This window comes from Aquarana catesbeiana, linkage group LG05 (assembly GCF_042186555.1).
Source record: "Aquarana catesbeiana isolate 2022-GZ linkage group LG05, ASM4218655v1, whole genome shotgun sequence".
Taxonomy (NCBI): Eukaryota; Metazoa; Chordata; class Amphibia; order Anura; family Ranidae; genus Aquarana; species Aquarana catesbeiana.
The window spans coordinates 312,705,694-312,731,566 of record NC_133328.1 but is presented as its reverse complement, the minus strand read 5'-3'; the positions used below and the strand labels follow the sequence as shown (position 1 = coordinate 312,731,566).

The following is a 25,873-nucleotide window of genomic DNA, read 5'->3' as shown; positions in this document are numbered from 1 at the left end:
TTTTTTTTGTATAATGTGAAAGATTTTACGCCGCAAGAATTGTGATTTTTTTTTCCAAGCAAAAAAATTGTGATTCTCATTTTGGCCAGAATCATGCAGCTCTAATACTAGCATATTATGGCTTTATCTTACAGGGTACAAAAAAACAAAAACAAACACCCAGCGGTTTACTACCCCTTTAAGGGCTCATCCACACAGGTGTAATAAAACACGGATATCTATGCAGGATTTTGCCAGCAAAAAGGCCCAGCATTAAAACACATGTAATTGTCCACACATGACAAGTCGCACCCTATTGTCGGCAATGGAACTGTTCAAATCAGTGCGAATTTGCGGTATCGCACCAATTTGTATAAGTAGTTCCTGCACTACTTTTTCCGATTTCAGGTTCGACTTGCATAGGCATCTGTGCATGAAATTGCACATATGTCAGCCAAATCGCAATGACATACAGCTTTGAAACCCTGCGATTTCAAGTGAAGTTGCACGATTTCAAAGCCACATTCAGTGTGAGCGGGGGCTTAAACAAGTTTATCTCACCCCACTTGATGCTCAGCTCCCCCATCCACCAAACTCTGTTCATCACTGGGACTATTAACCCCTTCCACGGCTACTTAAATAGTAACATTTACAGCTGGCAGATGCAACAAATGAATGGTGGTCATCCCACCTAATATGGAGAAAGCCACTTAAGTGAGCTCAGGGTCCCGCCTGCTCCCAGAGACCTCCGAGATGCTATTTTAGCCACTTATAGCTCCGGAGGTAAGCCCGACTGTCTACTACACTTCTTGGACATTCCATGGGCAAAGTTGGCCAGCAACAGCGATATTACAAACCTTTGTTTGGGCCGCGTGAGGGATCAAACATGGAGCGCTTTGTCACCAGGTCGCAACTTGCGACCTCAAGTTATCTCACAGACCCTTTCGCCGCGATGGATCCATCCATGGGAGCAGAGAATGCTGTGAACATTCCACCAACTAATACTCAAGGTCCAGACCCTGCTTCACCCCCTCTACATGAGATCCTCACCCCAGACATATTGGATGCCAAGTTGGATGCTAAGCTGCAGCTCTTACTTCAACAAATCACAAACGTCTCAGCAGAGGTGAGCAAGCTAGCTGCAGAACTGAGAGGAGAAATAAACCAAACCGGGAAGCGTACAGATACTCTTGAAAACAAATTTGACGAGATGATAAAATTATGTACAGGCTATTGAAGAGGAAAATCATAACCTACGCCTTTCAGTTTCCCAATTGCAATTACAGCAGGAGGACTTGGAAAACAGGAAAAGGCGGCAGAATTTGCACTTCAGAGGCATCCCTGAAACGGTGGGAGACCCTGACTTACGTACTTTTCTTCTGGGCCTTTTCAATACCCTGGCCCCCACAGTAGTGGACATAGAATGGCGCCTAGATAGGGCCCACCAGTCTCTGGGCCCAAAACCTCCGGCTGGAGCTAGGATGGAAGTCCGTATATACCCCTACCTGGCCTTGGAATTTGCCCAAGGCCTCCTGAGAGCAGATGCCTCTCAGGCCTTCAAAAACTTAAGTTCTTTTTTTTTTCAGTTTTTTTTTTCCAGTTGGTTTTTATTTTCTACTATGTCCATGGATATAGATCAGCTCTGTAGGTCAAAAATGCACTGCTCTTGTTTTTCTAACCAAATGCAGTTTTATTACAGGATATGTTTGTTAATACCTGGGTACCAAAGGGTTGTTGCTATTGTCAATCTTTATAAACAACCCTGCATCTTTTTTGTTTTCTATACTTATATTATATTTGAATAAACCCCATAGAATGTTAGTCAACAAATTGCATCCACGCCCATTTAATTCATTCCCTGACTTCCTCCTACGGATGGATCTAGAGCACACTGTACCCATGAAATGTCAAACATCTTTGGCAAATTCTACCATAAATTGTACAACTGTCTGACCCCGGAGAACCATTTTAATTTTACTCAGGAAAAATTTGAGACTTTTTTCTCTAACATAAAACTTTCAAAATTATCTTCAGCGGATCTAGCTAGTTTGAACACAGATATAATAGCTGAGGAACTTCTGACTATAATTAAGAAACTTCCATTACATAAATCACCCGGCCCTGAAGGTTTGCCCTATTTTTACAACAAAACTTTCTTTGACGTTCTGTCGCCACACATGCTGACCCTCTATGATTCCCTGGCCTTAGGGTACATCACCTCACCCACAATTTTCCCACTCCTACATTTCTGTCATCCCAAAGCCTGGTAAGGACCCCTCTATTCCAGATAATTACAGGCCCATAGCTCTTTTAAATTCAGATTATAAAATATTTACCAAAATTCTTGCATCCAGACTATCTAGACTTATTCCCAAACTGATTCATAGAGATCAGGTGGGCTTTGTTCCCGGCAGGCATGTGGGAGACAATACCCGCCTTTTCTAAAAGCTTTAGAAGCTCCTTATTCGACAGTTACAGGCCAAGTCCAGATGTCGTCCTTCCTGTCACCTGGCTTCCCCATGACAAATGGAACTTGACAGGGGTGTCCTTTATCACCATTACGGTTTATTTTATGTCTAGAACCCCTGGCCGAGTCCATCCGCACTCATCCGGATATCCGTGGGGTGGTAATGCGACAGGGGGAATATAAACTGTTGCTCTTTGCAGATGACATTCTGCTCACTATTACTAATCCATTGATATATCTCCCCTCACTGCATAAACTACTAGCCTCCTTTGGTGCCATTTCAGGTTATAAGGTCAACACTTCCAAAACTGAAGCCCTCCCCATACACATCCCTTTACCCGTAATATCACAGATTAAAGAATCATACCCATACAAATGGTGCAATACCTCCCTCAAATATCTAGGTGTCCTTCTCACCCCCTCTTACTCTTCCCTTTATTCTGCTAACTTTCCACCTCTGGTTTCAGACATCAATAAATCTCTGCTGGCTTGGACAAAATATCCCCTGTCCCTGTTGGGCAGGATTAATGTTCTAAAAATGTCTATTTTACCTAGACTGTTGTATCACTTTGAAACATTACCAGCTGCCATGCCCTCCTCCCAACTAAAAGCACTTCAGAGGAGTTTTCTAAAGTTTATATGGGGTGATAGGGCCCATAGCGAGTTCTGTGGTATTTGCCCCAAGATCCAGGGGAGGAATGGGTTCCCCCAGACATTATTAAATATTAGTACTCCTCACATTTGAGGGCTATTGCCTCGTGGTCCTCTTTATTCGCACCAAAATCAATGGACCGCCATTGAAAAGGGAGTTTTATACCCGGTTCACTCAAGCTCCTTGTTTTGGGGTGCCACCCCATCCCTGGATCCCATTCTCAAATGTCAATGTACTGCTCCAATGGCTTTCACCTTAACCATTTGGTGTAAATGCCTCAAGGATTACCACCTTGCCTCATCTTGTTCTTCTCTTGTAAATGTGCTGTTTAACCCAATCATACCAGATAGCATGTCTCTGGGCAGGGTTATCACGTGGCTCGACGCCCCTCTTTTCCAACTCCGGGATCTGGTGCATCCTACTACGCGGAGATTATATACCACTGGTACTCTACGTGAGAAATTTGATATACCCTCCCAACTTTTCCATTTTTATTTGCAGGTTAGACATTTTTTTCACTCTAAATCCCCAACATTAACTCTTGGCAAACCAACCACCATTGAGTATCTATGTGCACAGGGTCCTCACCAATTACATTTAATATTCTACATTCACCGCATCCTCCATGAGTTGACCCCTCTTACTGAGACCATGTTCTATGATCCAACCCTTTTGGCATGAGGTGAGGCTACTAATACAAAAGGTGGTGGATGTGTCACTTCTGCTAGATCCCTTAAATTATTTGTTGGTATAACCAGAAGTTAAATCGGCTTCTTTCTTATATTTTTTTAGCTGCCAAAAGGCTTATTCCATTATGTTGGCTGTCCAACACAACTCCTTCTTGGTCCAAATTCCTACATCTAGTGGCTGAGATCCGGAGGATAGAATATTTAACGGCCTCTGTACATGATACTACCCCCCAATTTGATAAAGTATGGGAACCTTGGGATCGATCAGAATATGGGACCCCTATGTAAACTACCGCATCTTAAATTACACTGGCATTGTATTATTTGTGACCATAGCACCTCCCTCCACTCCCTTATTCCCATGTATGTCATTTGGTGCCTTTCTGAGTCTCTTATCTCATATTATTTATCCTTCATAAAAGCCTTTGTCTTTTATTATTTGATTGTTTTATGGTTTTGAACTTATATTACCTACTTATGAGCTGTTTACCTTATATATCTTTGATATGCCGTGCAGATCACCCCTGTGCTCTGCACTCGAGGACTTTGTTTATTTGTACCTTCTATTTCATTTTTTTTTTTTCCTCTGATCTCATTGTTTTCGATATCTACGTACTCTACATTATGTAACAATTCTACATTTGTTCATTCAAAAAACAAAACAAAAACACAATAAAAATAAAATTTTGCAAAAAAAGAATAAATTTACACATGTGCATACGTTTGCAAGCGCATAAACTACACAGAAACAGCTGGCAGCAGACGCAGAATTTTCTAGTTTGAATATTACACAGCTGAACCCAAGGTAAGATTACTAAGTACAAAGCGCACACAGCTAAGCACAACTGATGTGTTCAAATACAATGTAAATACAATGTTTATTTTGACCATGTGGAAGAGGGAACCCTAAGAAGGAACAGCTAGAAAACCATTATTAACAACCTGCCGACTGCTTACAGTAAATATACTGCGAGTGGGCGGCAGGTACAGGGATGATCACGTACGTGATCGGCCTTGTTCCGGGTTTGGGGTGCGCATGCGCACGCCCCCTGCCGACCCATGCTGTGTGCAATTACAGAGCAGCAGATTATCGTCAATGATTTCAGCTGAAATCAGCTGTGTCCAATCACAGACTTCTGTGTTTACAAAAACACACTGTGTACAGGGAACAGCGATCTGGCTGTTTCTTCTCCCTGCAGAGCAAGGATATAAAACAGCCAGATAGTAAAGTAAATGCAGCTCACATTACAAATTGTTAGACACACAGTTAACCCACTGATTGCCCCTACATGTTAACCCTTCCCAGCCAGTGTCATTAGTTCAGTGTCAGTGTACAGTATTACCACTGATCACGGTGTTAGTGTCACTAGCAACAGTAGTGTCTGTTAGTGACCCTCTCAGATAGTGTCTGTTAGCGCCAGATTGCCCCCACCCTATCACAGTCCTATTATAAGTTGCTGATCACAGCCATTACCAATATAGCATCGCGTAAATTCCAGTATTATAAGATTTCATCACACAAGAATATTTAAAGTATTTAAAGACACAATGTCTGGGATAATATGGATATCGACTAGCATTGAATTAGAAGAATATGTATTTTTATGTTTGCTGGAAGATTTAAACGCTGTTATTATTGTGAATACAGTATATGATTTGTATATTTTTACTATAGGATTATTAAATTGATAGATTTGAGAAAAAGAGTAGCGCCCATCTTTACACTATTCACATTTGTAGTGTGTTTTATACCTCAAGGGGCAGCTGCACTTTGAATACACGATTATTTAGGTGGCACTGCCTTATCACATTTATGGTATACGGGGACACATATGACATGTAAATATTACAGATTTAGATTACTGACTAATAAACTAGCGCTGTTAATTAAAAAAAAAATATTTTTGAAGATGAGGAAAGCACTCACTTCATCAAATAAGGCAAATAGGTCCTCTAATTTCTCTGTTACTGGAACAGACAGGTACTCTGCAAACTCCTTTAGGTTTATCTTCTCTCCTTTCCTTTTCTTGGCACTTTCTGAGAATTGTTTCAGCTCTTTTTCAAGCTTTTCTGGCTTTAACCTGTGAACAAAACTCCTCATTAAATAAGCAAGGCATGTTTAGGCAAGTACAATTTAACTAAATAGGGTTAATACTCATTTTCTTAAAGAGGAGTTCCCATTTAAAAAAATAAATAAATAAAAGTCAGCAGCTACAAATACTGCAGCTGCTGACTTTTAATTGGACACTTAACTGTCCCAGGGTCCAGCGATGCGGGGGGATTGAAGCCCCGCTCGTCTCCCCCTCTGTCCGGCGGCGCCGGCATTGCAACTGTGGGCGCCGGGCTGTGGCTTCACAGCCGGGCACCCACTGCGCATGCGCGAGCGGCGTCACGTGCCGTGATTGGCCGCTCAGTCATCTGGGACCTGTAATGGGTCTCAGGTGATTGACAAGAGGGAGGGAGCAGAGCTGAGCCCTTCCTGTGCCGAGGGGAAGTGATGTCACCAGCCCAGGCACTGAAAGAGGCAAACTACGAGGGACCCCCTAGCAACAGGCATTTAGCGGTAAGTTAAAAAAAAAAAAAAATTTCCAAATTTTTTTTAAATTTTTTTTTTAGGCACATTCATGCATTTTTTTTTTTTTTTTTAGGGTGGAACACCACTTTAAGCCAGCCATACATAGATCGAAATTCAGAAGGTTCAGCAGGGACTGGCTGAATTTGCATCTATGTATGGGAAGGGGATTGTGCAGATCTGCTAATTGGCTTCTGTACAACTGCTCTGTTGGAACATGTCCTCTCAACCAGCACCGCCAGTTATAGCCGGCAGCGCTCATCACTGTAACCAGATGGCTGGGATATCTCACCGCTGTCAGAATACAAAGGCTCAGTGGGGAGGATTCCCCCATCCACACATTCGATGAATCAAGTCTTATTTTTCCATTCAACCTGCTGGTTGAACAAAAAAAAATGACCAGTTACGCTTGTTTCTGGGAAGTCTTCCAGGACGGCATCCTGAGAGATGACTGGTCCCACCTGACAGGAAACACAATCAAGATAGAGGTAAACCCCGCCCCTCCCTGTGCTCCTCAGTTGTCAAAAAGTATTGACCCACACCAGTGCACGAGAGTGAAAACACCTCCAATGTTCATCTATTAACAAACACAAAAACGGGTGGGAAGTAGGCCTGTCGTCCTGGAAGACTTCCCAGAAACGCCGTTACCGGTAAGTGTAACTGGTAATTTTCTCAAGTCGCCTTCCAGGACGGCACCCTGAGAGAAAAGCAAGTAGCTCAGGCCTACCTTAGGGCGGGACAATAGCCTGTAGGACCTTTCTGCCTAAAGCCAGATCCTGAGGTGACAGAAGTTCTACTCTATAATGTCTCAGAAACATGTTCTGGTTTGTCCACTTTGCTGCTCTGCAGATCTGATCTACCAATGCCCAAGAGGTCACCAGTAAGGATGAGCTCTGGCGTGTTTGCACACTCCACGTGCAGAGCCTGCCAGGAAGTCGGCATGGCGCTGCACTAATCACAGGCAGTGAGACATTTTCCCAATGTGCGGCTGCAGAGATCTGGAAATGTCTCACTGCCTGTGATTAGCGCAGCGCCGTGCCGACTTCCTGGCGGGCTCTGCACATGGAGTATGCAAACACGCCGGAGCTCATCCTTAGTCGCCAGAGATCGTGTAGATGTGCTTTGAGATTAGCTGGGACTGCTCTACCTGCCTGTTTGTAAGCTATGGTAATGGCTTGTCTGATACACCTTGCGATAGTTGTTTTTGATGCCTGCTCACCTCTTTGTGCCACAAAAAGTGACTAACAGATGATGAGATTTCCTGAACTCCTTTACTCTAAGTAAAGCAGCAGACACCTTCTAACATCCAATAAATGAAAGGCTTTCTTTCTTGTTCTGTGGGTTAACACAAAAGGAGGGGAAGATTATTTCCTGTGACCTATAAAACCGTGAGGCCACTTTGGGAAGGTACAGGGGATACTGCCTGAGAATGCCCCTGTCCTCCAATAAACGTAAAAACTGCTATTTCATAGATAGAGCCTGTAAATCGCCTACTCTCCTGGCTGTTTTAATGGCCAGAAGGAAGACTGTTTTAAGAGAAAGCAACTTAAATGAAATCTGAGCCAACGGCTCAAAAGGTGCCCTGGTTAGGGCCTCTAAGACTAGAGACAAGTCCCACGGTGGAAATTTACTAATTTGAACCAGGGACAGCCTCTCCCTAGCTGTCAAAAATCTTTTGATCAATTGGTCCAGGGCCAGTCCCCTGTCTAAAAAAACTAGACAGTGCTGCCACCTGGAGCCTAAGGGTCTTGGTTGCCAGGCCTCGATCCACCCCCCCTCTGTAGGAAGTCTAGGATCGTAGGGTTGTCCTGTTGAAAGGTCCCCCTCGTTTGACACCGAGAGAAGACCCCCCCAGACCCTGGCATAAATGCGTATGGTAATCAGCTTTCTGCTCAGTAAAGGGTCTCAATTACTTTCTCAGAGCACCCCTTCCTGTGCAGGCTCTCCATCTCAAGAGCCAAGCCGTCAGTTTCGGGCGGTAAAGTGGACCCTGAAGTAGAAGGTCCTGACGTTCCGGAAGGTGCTGCAGGGAGGTCACCAAATAATTTCCCAGGGTGGGAAACCAGGTCCTCTTGGGCCACCAGGGAGCGTTCAGGATCAGACTGCCCCTGGGCCAACTCAGTTTCTGCACTATTCCTGGGATCAGTGCTAAGGGGGAAAGGCATAAGCCAGCCCGAATTTCCAATCTTGTGCTAACGCATCCACCCCCTCGGACCCCTGCTCTCTGAACAGACAAAAGAACCTTTTGACTCTCCTGTTCTCTCTGCGGACGAAGAGGTCTATCTCTGGGGTGCCGAACTGTCGATACACAAGACAGAATACCTCAGGATTTAACTCCCATTCTCCCTGGTGAACGGTCAGTTGACTGAGGAAATCCGCGTCTGCGTTGAAGATCCCCCTTTTATGTACCGCCAAAATTGAGGGAATTCTCTGTTCTGCCCACTCCAAGAGTTCCTGCATTAAACCCATCAGTGAGCGAGACCAGGTACCCCTGACGATTCAGGAAGGCCACCATTGTCGAGTTGTCGGAGAGGACCTGACAGTTCAACAGGACCTGATCCTGTCCTCGAACGCTCTTAGTGATTCTCTGACTACTAAGAGCTCCCTGAAATTGGAGGAAGAGGCTCTCTGGAGCCGGTTCCATAAACCCTGGGCCTGCAGTACCCCTAGATGGGCCCCCAACCCTGAAGCTCACATTGGTTGTCACCCTGACAGGCTGAAGCTGGGACCAAAGGTGTCCTTTCCCCAACCTCTGAGGGTTGAGCCACCAAAGAAGGGACCTCTATACCTCCCCGGGAATGGGAACCTGCTCGTCTAACAACTCTTTTCCCATCCCAGGAGGAGAGTAGGAATTGGTGGAGGGTCCTGGAGTGGAGCTGGGCCCAAGGCACAGCAGGAATACAGGACGTCATCAGCCACAGAATTCTCAAAATCATCCTTCGGGAGGCCTCCTTCAATTCTAGGATTGATGATACTGCGTGTATCAGGGCTTCTACCTTCTCCTGGGGAAGTACCAGCCTCTGTGCTACTGAGTCCACCAGGATACCTAGGTAGACCTTGGTCTGTGATGGAGTCAGTGAGGACTTCTCCTGACTGATCAACCACCCCATAGATTCCAAGGTGCTTATCACCTTGTCCAGATCGGAGAGTAGAGAATCCCTGGATAGGTTGTAGACCAATAGGTCACCTAGATAGGGGATCAGCGTGATCCCCTGGAGGTGTAGGTGAGAGATGACCTCTGCAAGAATCTTTGTAAAGACTCTCGGGGTGACTGCCAGTCCGAAGGGCAGGGCACTGAACTGCCAGTGCTGGGTACCCTGGTCTGTGCAAATTGCAAAGTGTAGAAAGACCTGATGCTCCGGGAAAATGGGGACGTGCAGATATGCATCTTTTAGGTCTATGGTGACCATAAAGACCTCCTTCAACAGATGCTTCCTGACTGTGTACACAGATTCCATACAAAACTTCTTGTCCCGTAGGAATGTGTTTAGCCTTTTTAGATTTATAATCAGGCGGTATTTCCCGGAGGGGTTTGGGACCACAAAAATGTGGGTATAAAACCCCTGCCCGCATTGTTTTGCTGGCACTGGCAGGATGAAATCCTTATCTGCCAAATGCCTGACACTCTCTAAGAGACCTAACGCTTTCCGCCGATCCCTGGGTAGATGGGTTAGAAGAAAGGTTTGGGGGGGTCTGGAAACCAATTCCAGTTTGTAGCCCTCTCTTATCCACTGGAAGGATAAGAGGACTCTGAGAGACCTGTTCCCACTGTGTAATAAACTGAGAGCCCCCCCCCCGGCGCTGGCGTCACTTGGGATCCTTGTCGGCAGGTTTTGTGCCTGAGAAAAGGAGACCTCCCTTCTGCTTGCCCCTGCCGATGCCCCACTTCTTGCCTTCCTTGCGATTTCTGAAGCGGTTGTTGACCTGGGGGCCTTGAAAAAATTTACTCTCATCTTTCTTAGGCCTTAAAGGAAACTTTTTCCCCTCCTCTGTGGATCTGGATAGGGTCCGATAAAAACCTGTACCAAATAGAATGGACCCTCAGAATGGCAAACCACACAGACGTGTTTTTGATGTGTGGTCCCCATCCTAGGTCCTAACCCATATGGCCCTTCTAGCCGAGATTAGGAAGGCTGACGATTTTGCAGACGTACACACAGTTTCAACTGCTGCATCCGCAAGGTAGGCTGCGGCCTTTCCAATCACTTCCAGGGAATCCAAGAGTTGCTTGGACTTGGAAGTATGCGCTACATGGTCCATTAACTTGGTTACCCATAAATCCGCATTTCTGGCTACACAGGCCGACGCCAGTGCCGGGCTCAATGCAGCAGCATTGCCCGTGTGTGGATGAACCCTCTCTACTAGGGTGGGACTCATCCTGCCTAGTCTTTAGGGTTGCCTGGAAAGCCTTGAGGGTAGTCAACATTTCTGTCTGCACCGAGAGAAAATCTCTCATGACCTGAGAGGTCTCCTTCCCGGATAATTTATGCATACATTTGTAACAAAATGGCTTGGTGTGATCTGGTGCCAATTTCTCATTGCAATATCCACACTTCTCGGACTGAGAAGAAGCCTTAGACCTAGGTCTACTGTTGACTCCCTGGGCAATAGCTTCCGTTTCTGTAAGAGAAAAGCCCAATTAGTCTAAGACAGAAAAACACTGTGGTATGCTGCGAGGGTAAGGGCTAGGGGACCCTCCCCCTCCATTACCCCCGCCAGCTAGGTAGACTGCCCTGCCCCCCCCCCCCCCCCCCCCGTGGTCTCCTGAACGGCTATGGCCGTTGTCGGCCCATCCTCTCTTTCCATGATCGGGGTTCACCCCTCTGGCGAGAGTAGATGTGGGCGCCTGCTCCCTGCCGATCAATCTCTCTTGAGCTCAAGTCTGTGTGTCTCTCTCCTCTGCAGCGCCGTCTGAACGCTGCACCACCATTTTCCATAAGCCGTCTGAAACCGGAAGTGCCCTGCTCTAGCGAGGCGCGCGGTGTGACTCACTTCCGGAGCCCAGGAGAAGTCTTCAGCAACATGGCGCCGGAAAATGCCCACGCGCCGCTGATACGCCGGCTCCGACATGGGAGCAGGAAGAGGCACCAACCGAAGGAGTTCCAGGGAAATCTTCTGACCAGTATCTACCTGTAAAACTGACACTCTTGTCAGGTAAGGAAGGGGAGAAGGAGATATGGTCCGTGAAGTTCTGGGAAACTCCACTGTGCCCAGGGTCCTTCAGTTCTCAGGGGGGGGTTCTTCCTCCTGTCCCCCCGGGAAATAGGGAAGACCCCCCAGGAAGGGCAAACCCTACCAGACCCAGAGGTTCCCAAGCCTGTAGCCCGGCTCCCAGGGGGAGACCTCCAGCCCTCGGCCTTAGGACTTTAGAGGAAAAAAAAAAACATTTCGGTGTGGGGAAACACAATAAAAAAAACTGAGGAGCACTGGGAGGGGCGGGGTTTTTAACCTCTATCTTGATTGTGTTTTCTGTCAGGTGGGACCAGTCATCTCTCAGGGTGCCGTCCTGGAAGACGACTTGAGAAAAATAAGTCTTCCATGGGCTGCCTTGCAGCATGTAAAAGGTGATTTTAAAAAGCTAGACAACGCTTTACCTCCAGTGCTGAGAAACAATGCTGTAACAAATGATCTTATGTTTTACTACTTATGTTTGGCGACATAATAATGAATGGGTCCGTCAATAAAAGCTAAACTCCAGGCAGATTTAAAAACACTATTTAATGCAGTTCTGCAAGAATTAAACTCTTTCAATGTACTTTACACACTATTTTTGTAAGCAAGTAACCTCATCAGTATGTTTACTGCTCCTTCATTGTCCAACCACAGGCTGGAGTGAAGAGAGGTAATCAAGAAAAGTAGTAGAGAAAAGTGATGTCACGGACCGGACTGTTGAGGTAGAAGTGGACAAAGTTATATATCCTTTGAAAGCTAAAATAGCAGTATTTCAGCTATACCATTTGCATAGATTTCAGATTTTATGATTCTGCTAATGAATCAAGTAATAATATCACCTTCAAACAGAGGGTAAAATAAGATGTCATTGACATAGTGTAATGTGTGTGTTAACAATAACTGCAAGGACATATCTGGCTATAATGAAAAAAGATCCAACAAAATCAGTATTTTTTCATAGATGAAAAAATCTGTCCTTGAATTATAAAAATGGGCAATCCAGTGAAAGCTAATCTCCCAACAGATATAAATTGACATTCCAGGATGTACATGTTACCTACCCCAGACTTCTTACAAGTCTTGCAAACTCCAAGAGAGAAGTATCTGATGGGAGACGAAGCTGGCCCTCTGCTAATGCCAGCTGGCAGTCTTCAAATGTGTAGTCTGTGACAGACACATTCAATGCTCTTTAAGAGAAAAATTCAACGTAAACATAAAAGAGAAAAACAAATGTCAGTCAAGTGTAACATTTCATCCTTTCTATGAATGAACCTGAACTTGAGTAAAAATAGGCTGCTTGATGCAGTCTGAGCACCACCTGCTAATAGCACTTCTTATTGCAAGAGTGTAATCAAAACCTATTTAGGCAAAACAAACTTTCAAATGAACAACATTATAATAATAAACACCAACCCAAGGAGTTTCAACAGTGGCAGCCCATCCATGGGGGGCGCATGCCCCCCCCCCCCTAAGCTAAAAAAAAAAAAAAGGCCCTTTAAGAGAGTGTCCAGGCGCCACAGACACACGGCAGTCTATGGGAAGCTTCCCAGCTTTCAATCAGCCAATTGCAAGCTAGGAAGCTGATTTGCCTGTGTTCAGGGCGCAAGCGGTGCGCCCACAAACACTCCCACTTCTCACTGATTCGTACGTGGCCTCCTTTCCGTTTTTTAATTGGTGGGGACGGAGGAAGACTGAGCGGTGCTTTTTGCAGCTACTGCAACGTCACTTCCAATTTCCTGGCTCACTGCTGGGAGTGCAGTGGCTTTACTCGCTATGGCGGTATGCAGCACCTCTTCCTCCTCCTAGCTTACCTCCTCCCTGTCCTCCAGCTACTACACGTAGGCGTGCTCCAGGTGGACGTCTCTCACGCTGTGACTGCCCCCAGGTAAGAATTAGACCTTTCTCTGGGAAGCCTGCAATCGGTACATAGTACTCTGGCCTCAGTGACTTGTTATGGGACTTTTCTCAGCTCTGCCGTCCTTGCTGTGTACTCCGGGGAACTGACAGGTCGGCAGGTTAGGGATCTCAAGAATATGAGGAGAGAATGTGAGTCAGCAAGAGACAGCATCAGCTTTAACCCCTGCCAGGCTGAGCACTAATTACTACAACATATCAGCCATATTTTTGGAGACAGTGAACAAGTGCAAGAAGGCAATGTGTAGGGGGATGGGGGCCAATGTGTACATGGAGGATGCAATGCATGAGGAGGGGATGTGTAAAAGGAAGGGGGGTAAATGTGAGCAAGAGGGGGTGATATGTACAGGACGGGGGGGGGGGGGGGGATTTGTACAGGATGGGGGGGAGAAATATCTGTGACTGGTGCTGCACGCTCTGTGCTGTGGTGCTGCGGCTGCACGCTCTGTGCTGTGGTGCTGCGGCTGCACGCTCTGTGCTGTGGTGCTGCGGCTGCACGCTCTGTGCTGTGGTGCTGCGGCTGCACGCTCTGTGCTGTGGTGCTGCGGCTGCACGCTCTGTGCTGTGGTGCTGCGGCTAGAAACTTTACATCAGATTCACAGAAAATGTCTGCTTAAAAAACTGGAAGCAGTGAGGCATTATGCTGAACACACTGAAAAAACTATTTGAGGTTTATATACACTCTGAACAATTTAACGGAAATTACTTTGGACCATAAATATGATTGTTGGTATGGGCAGATCAAAATCTTTTAATGCAGACTATTTTACTGCAGTTTAAATTCCTCATCTATTTCCAATGGAAGTGCAGATAAAGGGGAAAAAAGCCAAAGACAAATACAAGTAGGAAATTCCCAAATGATATCACAGCCTCCAACGTCAAAAATCAAAGGTTTCTACAATTTTGAGAGGAATTTCATTCTGTGCCATATTTCTGCATTCTTTATAGACCGTGCTTTTAAAGCTTGATTTGATTTTAGCTGTAACATAAATTCACAGTGGACTGAAATCTTGCAGATGCACACAATAATATTTTATGATGCACTTTAGTAATTAAGTCCAATGTCAGCACATGCACTGCTTGCTTCACCTCTGCTAAGCAGTGAATAAATTCCATGGGCGAAAGCGCAATTTACTCACATTACATCTTGGCACACAATGGAAGATAAAGTCAGTGTAAGTCACATTATTTATTCAGTTCAGCTACTGTAGTGATAACATTGCAATGAGTGAAATGGATGTAATCAACTCTGCTTAAACTTAGGAGGTCACTAAAGCAATTCAGTTTAAAAAAAAAAAAAAAAAGCAACAGATCATTTTCAGTTTAAAGAAACTGTTATAAATGATCGACATTCTTCTTGTAATAGCAAGACAATACAACTGATGTACAAGAAGGGTGCAGACAGGAAAACTTCTGGTTACTTACAGCAGCCAATTAGAATCTCCGTTACATGTTTTAATGTGGAATATAGAATGAATCAGAAGCTGATTGGTTGCTTGAGTTACATGAAATACCCCATATTACAAAACATGGGTGAAATGGTTACCGGTACATTTAAAAACTGTCCTCTGCAAATCCTTTCTAGAGATGACCCCAGATCCTATTCTACAATAGCACATGATATATTATGCTTTACTCATTATAGACAAAAGAAAACTTTTCAGCTCTCTCATGCCCCATTGTTGTGCAACTGTATATTGTTTGAAAAAAATGTTTTTTTATTTTTTACTTCAGGACACTCAAGAAAGCTGTCCTACTGCTTTATTGTATTTACATATTACAAACGTATCCAAAATTATAAAACACCTGCAAGAGTTTTACTGCATTTTAACTGCTCCCTATTGTGTTTATATACACACTGTTTTTTTTTATGTTGTGCCATTTTTGTATGGTTGATAAAGTAATATTAAAAAGGATAACTAGCTGGACTGAGTGCAAGGGAATATTTATTTGCAACCAGACAAAACATGGGTTACAGGCCTCTGGAAGTATTAGTACCACTATTACCAGTAATCAACAACAAACTGAGGTACGTACTTTGCCATGACACGCCTTACATTGTGAGCATACAGGGCAGGGTTTTTCTTCTCTTCTTCAGAAGGAGTATAAATTGGAAGAAACTAAACACAGAAATTAAAAAAAATATATTATTATGAATATTCAGTATAGGGATGACCACTGCCATGAAAAATGCATTACTACTGTTGAAAATTAGTCATTACAAAGAGAGACTAGACAACTCGCACTGTCAGGTTACGTTTTTCCTAACACATACAGTATCTCACAAAAGTGAGTACACCCCTCACATTTTTGTAAATATTTTATTATACCTTTTCATGTGACAACACTGGAGAAATGACACTTTGCTACAATGTAAAGTAGTGAGTGTACAGCTTGTATAACAGTGTAAATTTGGTGTCCCCTCAAAATAACAACACACAGCCATTAATTGTCTAAACCGCTGGTAACAAAAGTGAGTACAATCCTAAGTGAAAATGTCCAAATTCGGCCCAATTAGCCATTTTCTCTCCACCGATGTCATGTGACTTGTTAGTATTACAGGGTCTCAGGTGTGAATGGGGAGCAGGTGTGTAAAATTGGTGTTATCACTCTCACTCTCTTACTGGTCACTGGAAGTTCAACATGGCATCTCATGGGGATCTGAAAAAAAGAATTGTTGCTTATTTACATAGAGAAGGCCTAGGCCAGTGATGGCGAACCTTGGCACCCCAGGTGTTTTGGAACTACATTTCCCATGATGCTCATGCACTCTGGAGTGTAGTTGAGAATCATGGGAAATGTAGTTCCAAAACATCTGGGATGCCAAGGTTCGGCATCACTGGCCTAGGCTATAAGAAAATTGCCAAGACCCTGAAACTGAGATGCAACATGATGGCCAAGACCATATAGCGGTTTAACAGGACAGGTTCCACTCAGAACAGGCCTCACCATGGTCGACCAAAGAAGTTGAGTGCATGTGCTCAGCATCATATTAAGAGGTTGTCTTTGGGAAATAGGCATATGAGTGCTGCCAGCATTGCTACAGAGGTTGAAGGGGTGAGGGGTCACCCTGTCAGTGCTCAGACCAGATGCTGCACACTGAATCAAATTGGTCTGCATGGCTGTCGTCCCAGAAGGAAGCCTCTTCTAATGATGCACGCAGAAGAAAGCCCACAAACAGCTGAAGACAAGCAGACTAAGGACACGGATTACTGGAACCATGTCCTGTGTTCTGATTTGAGGCCAAGATAAACTTATTTGGTTCAGATAGTGTCAAGCGGGTGTGGCGGCAACCAGGTGAGGAGTACAAAGACAAGTGTGTCTTGCCTACAGTCAAGCATGGTGGTGGGAGTGTCATGGTCTGGGGCTGCATGAGTGCTGCCGTCACTGGGGAGCTACAGTTCATTGAGGGAATCATGAATGGCAACAAGTACTGTGACATCCTGAAGCAGAGCATGATCCCCCTCCCTTCGGAGACTGGGCCGCAGGGCAGTATTCCAACATGATAACGACCCCAAACTCACCTCCAAGATGACCACTGCCTTCCTAAAGAAGCAAAGGGTAAAGATGATGGACTGGCCAAGCATGTCTCCAGACCTAAACCCTATTGAGCATCTGTGGGGTATCCTCAAACAGAAGGTGGAGGAGCGCAAGGTCTCTAACCTCCACCAGCTCCATTATGTCGTCATGGAGGAGTGGAAGAGGACTCCATTGTCAACCTGTGAAGAAAATAATGGTGGCCACACAAAATATTGGCACTTTGGACCCAATTTGAACATTTTCACTTAGGGGTGTACTCACTTTTGTTGCCAGCGGTTTAGGCTTCATGCACACGAGACGCCGGTGCAAACTCTGCTGAACACATGTTTTTAAAAGCTGAAACTGGCGTTTAGAAACGCTCATTTTGCCACGTTTGCATGCCGTGTTTAGCGGCGTTTTACCGCGTTTGCACCTAGAAGCGTCTGCAGAGCAGAGAATGACATTTTGCGACCCAACTTTGGGGCCTCGTATCTCAGGGCCACTTGGCACCCCATATTTAGTGTGCTTTGGGGCCCCGTATCTCGTGGATGTTGTAGAGCTAGTTCCACTGTGTTTGCACACCAAATTTGAGGTTCCTAGCACCAAGTAGCCCCAAGATATGGAGCCCCAAAGTTAGGTCCCAAAATATCATTCTCTGCTGCAGTTTTTTTTTTAACAAGAAAAGAAATGTTTATTCGATTTTTACAATACAAGCGATGCAAATACACAGTTGTTCACAGAATTACTGTTACATAGATTGTCATAAAACGATTGGGCGCAGTTTTAAAACAGGAGAAATCTGTGCAGAGCTATTGAATTATATCACATTAGGAGATGAGATCTGAGTTAGCAATTTCCGGCAGTATTATTTGAGGAGATTATGGAGACGGGGGGGGGACTGGGAGGGAAAGGAGGGGGAGGAAGGTGAGGAGGGGGAGGAAGGTGAGGAGGGGGAGGAAGGTGAGGAGGGGGAGGAAGGTGAGGAGGGGGAGGAAGGTGAGGGGGGGGGGAGGAAGGTGAGGGGGGGGGAGGAAGGTGAGGGGGGGGGAGGAAAGGGGGGGAGGAAGGAGGGGAGGGGAGGAAAGGGGAAGTGGGGGGGAAGGGGGGAGAGAAAGGAGGGCCCGAGGGAGGATCTCATCTATCATATTAGGTTCACAGATCTAAAACAATGAACATTCAGAGGGTAAAAAAGAAATAGTGGTAAACTATTGCGGGGCGGGTTCAATATCAATATCCCGGTGATCTTCATCCACCTCTGTGCCCCACGCATCTATCCATCCTGACCATATCTCGTCAAATTTGGCAGGACAGTTTCAATTGGCGTATGTAAGTTTATATAATGGTAGCACTGAGTTCAATTTAAGGCGCCACGAAGTTACCCTGGGTGGGGCATTGTCCTTCCAGTGGAGGAATATCTCTCTACGAGCATGAAATGTGGCATAGTTCAAAAATAGTCTAGTATATTTGCCTCTTACCCTAGGGTCAAAAACATTGAGCAGCATCATTTTGGGATCTATTCCCAGCTCCAGAGAGGTAACCCGACTAAGGGTGTCAGCTATCTCCAACCAATAGTATCCGAGGCGGGGACAGGACCATATCATATGAAAGAAGGTGGCGGAACTCTGACCACATCTAGGACAGGCCACCGGGACATTAGGATTCATAATAGTTAACCGCTTTGGAGTGTAATAGGCTCTGTGAAGGAACTTGACCTGCATAAAGCAGTCTCTGGCCGAAATCATATTAGTGACAAAGGATGACACACATGACTCCCACTCCTCCTCTGACAAATCTGGAATGTCCAGTCTCCATCTATCATGAGTTTTTTCAAAGGAGCTATGGACAGATGGAAATATAAGGAGGAGAGAGGTTTATCTATGACCTTGGCTGTTAGTAGTCCCTCCACAGAGTCTGATTTTAATATGATTTGTGCTGGGAATTGTCTCCTATACGCGTGTCGAAGCTGGTAGTAACGAAACAACATCCATCCGGTAGTGAGTAGGTATGTTTGAGATCAGAAAAGGTTCTCAATTTACCCCCCTGAACTATATGCTTTAGTTTAACTATACCTTTCTTTGCCCAAACCTGGGGGTCAGGTACGGTATTCATGTGCGGTAGATTAGGATTACCCCATAGAGGAATGTGGGGAGAAAACGTCTCGGGGAGGCAAAGCGGGCCCTGGCTTTAGTCCAAATATTAAAGCGGTTGTATACCCGCTGAATTTTTTTTTTTTACCCCTGTAAAGCAAAAGGCATAATGAGCTAGTATGCACCGCATACTAGCTCATTATGAAATACTTACCTTAGAACGAGGCCTCCACGCCGAGGGAGCTGTCATGTTGCCTCGGCGTGTCTTCCGGGTATCGCGGTTCCAGCGCTGTGAGTGGCTGGAGCCGCGATGTCATCACTCCCGCGCATGCGCGCGGGAGATTTCTTACCCGGCAAGGTCCGGCAGTTGCCGGGCCTTCAGCCGAGAATCCCCTGTGCGCATGCGCCGCTGCAGTCAGCGGCTCATAGTACGGTTTAGGAGATATTTTTTTTACCTACAGGTAAGCCTTCTTATAGGCTTACCTGTAGGTAAAAGTAAAAAAAAAAAGACTATACAACCACTTTAATGGTGGTACGCATCAGATCCGTGATGCCAGGGTGAGATCTCGCCCCCCCCTGAACACCACGTTACTGAGAGAAGAGTATGAACCCATTATGGCTGCCTCCAATGTTACCGCTGGGTTGTCCTGCAGTTGGGAAAACCACCATCAGACCGTCACCAGGACGGCCGCCCAGAAGTAGATCTGAAAATCTGGTAGGGACAGACCACCCTGGGTGACGGGCAGCTGAAGGGTAGTAATGGCCAGTCGCGGGGACCTACCGTTCCAAACAAAGGAAGAAATTATACTTTTTAATTTTGCGAAAAATGAGGCTGGAGGAATTAAGGGGGCATTACGAAAAAAGTATAAGAATTTGGGGAGATAAACCATTTTAACTAAATTTACCCTACCAACTGGTGATACGGGAAGGGTCCTCCAGGCTATACACTTTTGTGAAAAATTTTTTAGAAGTGGTTGAAGATTCAGCTCATAATATGAGGATAATGGAGTCCCAATCCTTACTCCTAGATATTTGAATTCAGATGTCCAGTTTAGGGGGGTGCCTGTCGGTGAATGGTGACCCGACGCATTCAGTGAGAAAAGGAGAGATTTCCCCCAGTTAACTCTAATTCCAGAGAATGATCCGAATTCATCTATTATTTGTAGCGCCGGTGGGAGGGAAGAAATGTCTTTAAGGAAAAGGAGGGTATCATCGGCGTATAATGATATTTTGTCAGTGATCACACCCACTTGAATTCCCTTCACTGAGGAGGCGGACCTAATACGAGCTGCCATGGGTTCCATGGCCAATGCGAATAATCCCAGTGATAGTGGACAGCCCTGTCTAGTGCCTCTGGACAGGGGAAACTGCATGGACAGTGAGTTATTCGTACGTATATGGGCCGTAGGATTTTGATACAGCATCTGGACCCAGCCAATGAAACGAGGGCCAAATCCGAACTTGCGGAAAAGTGCCCAGAGGTAGCGCCACTCAACCGAGTCAAAAGCCTTTTCAGCATCTAGAGAGGCGACCACCTCTGGGCTGTCCCCACTCGCCCTAGACAAATGCGTGAGGAGACGTCGGATGTTAATGTCGGTCCCTCTGCCCGGCATAAATCCAGACTGGTCCGCATGCACCAGTGCCGTAATCATGTTCAATCGCCCAGCTAACACCTTGGCCAACAGTTTGGCATCCACATTAAGGAGAGAGATAGGGCGATATGAAGAGCACTGTTCAGGAGGCTTGCCCGGTTTAAGGATGACTACTATAACTGCCTCAGCCATTGTTGGGGGCAACAGATTCCCCTTCATGGCGTGTCGCAGTACTGTTCTAAACAATGGTAATATTTCTTCTACATAAGTTTTAAAGAATTCAGCAGGTATCCCATCCGGGCCTGGCGTTTTGCCATTTTGCAAGGAGGCCACAGCCCTCTGTAATTCCTCTAGTAGGATAGGACCATCTAAAGCTTCTCTAAAACGTGGAGGTCAGGCAAGGGAGCTCCACCCCGTCGAGATATGTTGTCAGTTCGGCATCTGTGCAAGTCATTTGAGAAGCATAGAGCTCCCGGTAGAATGATGCAAATCTGTCATTAATGGAGGAGGGGTCTGTTAGGGTCGTCCCATCCAGGTCATGAATAGTCGAAATAGTCACCGGGGAGGAGTTTTCCCTCACCAGCCATGCCAGCATACTACCAGTTTTTTCCCCGTGCTCGAAAATTCTTTGGGACTGATGCAGAAATGTAGTCTTAGTAGCTGACGTTCGCAGTAAGAGAACATCCCGCAATGCTGCCTGAAAGTCAGAGTACGTTCTCGGAGTCCGGGACTCCGAGTACTCCTCCTCAAGCACCGCCACCCTCTCCTCAGCCCTTCGGGTCTCCTCTCTCAGATTCTTACGGACACTACGGATATGTGACTGTAGTTTGTCCCTAGCGAAGGTTTTAAATGCGTCCCAAGACGTGGTCAGAGATACCGATTGCTCCAAATCCAGCCAATACTGCGTCGCCTCAGACCTATATGGTTCTGATATCCTGGAATCATCCAGCCAAAATCTAGACAATCCCCAGAGATTCTCGACCGGTGAATAAGACATGCACAGCTTCAAAGCAAGCGGAGCGTGATCGGATATGCCACGGGGGAGAATGGTGATTTCCATAACGCTGGGTAGAACAGACCCCCCCGCATAGGCAAGATCTATACATGATAGGGTCTTGTAAGAAGCCGAGTGACATGTGTAGGCCCTTCGAGAGGGATTGCGCCATCTCCACACATCAGTCAGGTTAGAGGCTTCCGCCCAGGAGAGCAGCTCTGAAGATGAGCCCACTCCGGGCGAGAGTCTGTCCACCCCAGGGTCCGGGGCCAGGTTAATATCTCCCAGTATCACCAGTGTCCGTAGCATAAGTGGCAATTTTAGAGACAAGCTGGTTAAGTAATCTTGTGGAGGCCGGGGGGGGGGGGGGGCAGGTACAACCCCACCACCACCAGTTCTAATCTATCTACCATAGCATGAATGATAACAAAACGACACTCCGGATCTAGTTCCAGCGCTAGTAGCTTGAATGGTAGAGACTTATGAACTAAAATGACCCCTCTAGAGTAATTGGTGTAAGTGGAGTGATATTGATGCCCCACCCAGGGCCGTCTAAGGCTCAGGAGCTTACTGCCTGTCAAATGAGTTTCTTGTAATATACATATTTGGGGATGATAGGTTTTGAGAAATTGAAATACTAAGGACCGTTTTACAGAAGAGTTCAAGCCCCTAGTGTTCCATGAGACAATAGTACAGTCAGCCATAATCATATATTAGTACATTTTCAAGCCATGGGTCTCCACCCAAAATAAGATGCAAGGCTCGGATCACCACACAGATCAGAACGTGGCATCTCAAACATCTAGTGACATATACGTTTACATCGCTTGTGAAAAAACAACATAGGAACCAAACATAACAAAATAAACCCAACCAACCCCCCTACCCAGCCAACCCCAGCCCCAACTTTGGGGAGGCTCAGGATCCCAATTTCGAACCAAGGCGGTAACACCTGTAAAGGGGGAACCTGTGCAAAACGGCATCCGCATCCTCTTGCTGGAGACCGGATTAATAAAAAAGGCAGGTGCAGGCTCCCGGCAGCCGCCGGGGGTACAAACTTAACATGAACGTTGCAAAGAATGCTTCGGCCATTCCAAAGGATATAAAACAGAGTGGCAGCGGACAGTGTAGGTCAGGAGGCCCTGTTTGGCCCAATGTATAAGAGAGACACGTCTGTAAGGCCACTTGTGGTTATGGCAGTTAAAGGCCGGATTCCCAGCCATATGGATAAGGCCAGATTCCCAACCGTATGGATAATGGTAGCTGAGTATCTGTTTTCTATTCGAAGTCGATAATGGGCCTGGGTTCAGAATGTGCAAAGGTGGGAAGGAGGGGTGGGAGAAGTAGGATACAGTCCTAAAGCCACCTTTGCAGTAGTGAGGCCTCAAAAAACCTTTTTGAGGCCTAGTTGTCTGACCCTCAAGAGTTCAGAAGTAAAAAACACAACATGTGGAGGATGTTACAATCCATTAGGAAGACCCAGCCCAACGGGTAGGAAAAGGCACGGTACATGAAAAACAGTAGAGATATCAGTCCGCTTAAGCAGGCGTTCAAGTAGGTTACTTATCTGGGCGGGAGTGTGTCGATCCAGGCGGAGGCCTCTTCCGGGGATACTAAAAACCGCACAGACTCCCCGTCTTCCACCCTCAGCCTGGCCGGGAACAGCATACTGTATTTAATATGATGAGAGCGAAGCCCCGCCCTAACGGAATCAAATGATTTTCTTTGCTTTTGGGTTTCCAGTGAGTAATCCGGAAAAATTAGAAGCTTAGCATTTTCGAAGCGGAGTTCGCCTTGGGCTCTGGCCTCTCATCACAATATCTCTGTCCGGAAAATGAAGAAGCTTGAAGATGAAGGTACGGGGCGGTGCCCCCTGGTGGTGGGTATGCGATGGGCCCTCTCCACAGTAAAGAATGGGGAAAAATGTGCTGTAGGAAGTAGTTGTTGTAATAAACGATCCATGAAGGCCGTAGGATTCGTACCCTCTGCCCCCTCAGGGAGTCCCAATATGCGCAAGTTATTTCTTCTGTTACGGTTCTCTTCATCTTCTGTGCGGGACTCGAGCGTCTTTACCCTGGCTTTAAGTGCATTAATGTTGGCCCCATGGTCACGCACTGTATCCTCCGCCTGGGAGACCCGTTGCTCCACCTCAGATACTCCTCCCCGAAAGGCATCAAAATCCTTCCTAATAAATTCCACATTTGCCTGGATATGGTCCACCTTACCGGTCAAAGTGGTTATGGCCTGTAGAACCGCTTTAAAATCGGCCGCCGTGGAAGGCAGCCTGTCAGGGTATTCGGCCTGGTTCTCCATCCTGGCAGGAGTCTCAGACGAGGCCCCGGCTGCTGCCTTGTCTGTGATGTCAGGCTTTGTGGCCTTTTTCCGGGATCTGGACTGACTCTTCCTTGTTTGCATACCCCAGGGGAGGCACCAGGAGTAGAGAGGGATAGGGGGGAGCCCTCCAGAACCTCTGTTGGCGACTTCCAGACCGCAACCGCGCCGGCTGTGCAAGGCCGCGGGCAGGATTTTCTAGGCGAGGCCGCAGCTTCGGCCTAGTCCACGAAGTGCGGCCCTGTCGCCTCTTTTGAGGATTTCTGCTGGCCGATTCGTCTGAAAATGGTCCCAGATTATCTCCCCACCAGGAGGGATCTAGCGTGGGGAATATTATGGGGTCTGCACCCTGTAAATCAGGATATAAGCACCCAGTCTCAGGGAGCTCAGACAGGCATGTCTGCTCCCTCTGCCATCCCGGACAAGCCCCCTCTGCTGCAGTTTACCATCATATTTCTGTGTTTTATGGTCCAAAAAATAGGGTACCTTTAAAAACACTTATAAACGCAAAACGTGGCTAAATGCGGTACCGGCGTTTAGCTACGTTTGGCGTCTGAAACGTGGAAAACTTTTGCGACTGAACCCTTTTTTTTGCTTCTGTAAAAACAAGGTTAAACGCAACTGCCTAAAAACACCAAAAAACGAGACTGTGTACATGGACACATAGGATAATATTGAATGAGTTCAAGGGCAGTTGAAAAAAGTGTCCAACTGCCTCTGAACGCACGTTTAACAGCGTCTCGTGTGTATGAGGCCTATTAGACATTAATGGATGTGTTGAGTTCTTTTGAGGGGACAGCAAGTTTACACTTTTATAAGCTGTACAATAACTATTTTACTACTCAACACTGAAGAAATGACACTTTGCTACAATGTAGTCACATGAAAAGATATAATAAAATATTTACAAAAATGTGAGGGGTGTACTCATATTTGTGAGATACTGTAGGTTCTCCTCACATTCTCATAAAGGCATTACATAATGCCTTTGTGGACGACAGCCATCCAGACCAATTTGAAGCAGTGTGTGGCATATGGTCTGAGCACTGACAGGCTGACCCCCTCACCCCTTCAACCTCTGCAGCAATGCTGGCAGCACTCATATGTCTATTTCTCAAAGACAACCTCTGGACATGACGCTGAGCATGTGCACACAACTTCTTTGGTCGACCATGGTGAGGCCTGGTGAGGCCTGTTTTGAGTGGAATCTGTCCTGTTAAACCGCTGTAAGGTCTTGTCCACCGTGTTGCAGCTGCTCAGTTTCAGGGTCTTGGCAATCTTCTTATAGCCTATGCCTTCTTTATGTAGCTAAGCAACAATTCTTTTTTCAGATCATCAGAGAGTTCTTTGCCATGAGGTACCATGTTGAACTTCCAGTGACAAGTAAGAGAGTGAGAGTGATAACACCAAATTTTACACACCTGTTTCCCATTCACACCTGAGACCTTGTAACACGAACAAGTCACATGACATCAGGGGAGGGAAAATGGCTAATTGGGCCCAATTTGGACATTTTCACTTAGGGGTGTACTCACTTTTCTTACCAGCGGTTTAGACATTAATGTCTGTGTGCTGCTACTTTGATGGGACAGCAAATTTACACTGCTATACAAGCTGTACATTCACTACTTTACATTGTAGCAAAGTGCCATTTCTTCAGTATTGTCACATGAAAATATATAATAAAATATTTACAAAAACGTGAGGGGTGTACTCACTTTTGTGAGATACTGTAGGTTCTCCTCACATTCTCGTAAAGGCATTACATAATGCGCGATAATTAGTCCAATTTGTTCAGTGTTGCAATATATTAAATATTTTATTATATGTAACTTTGTTAGAAGGGATGAGTAAATTAAACACGCAGCAAAACAAAAATAGTATTTTGGGCAATACATTATGTTC

At 45.9% G+C, this 25,873-nt stretch overlaps 1 protein-coding gene across 2 annotated transcripts in view; it reads right to left on the bottom strand.

The window, feature by feature from the left end:
* Nucleotides 1–25,873, bottom strand: part of LPCAT1 (lysophosphatidylcholine acyltransferase 1) — a 277,273-nt gene that overhangs the window by 46,993 nt on the left and 204,407 nt on the right. For both annotated transcript variants that reach the window (XM_073630841.1, XM_073630842.1), the window contains exons 9-11: nt 15,483–15,565; nt 12,593–12,718; nt 5,715–5,868 (exon numbers count right to left, since the gene is read on the bottom strand). In XM_073630841.1, coding sequence (XP_073486942.1) covers nt 5,715–5,868; nt 12,593–12,718; nt 15,483–15,565 — 363 coding nt within the window. The remainder of the gene's footprint in view (nt 1–5,714; nt 5,869–12,592; nt 12,719–15,482; nt 15,566–25,873) is intronic.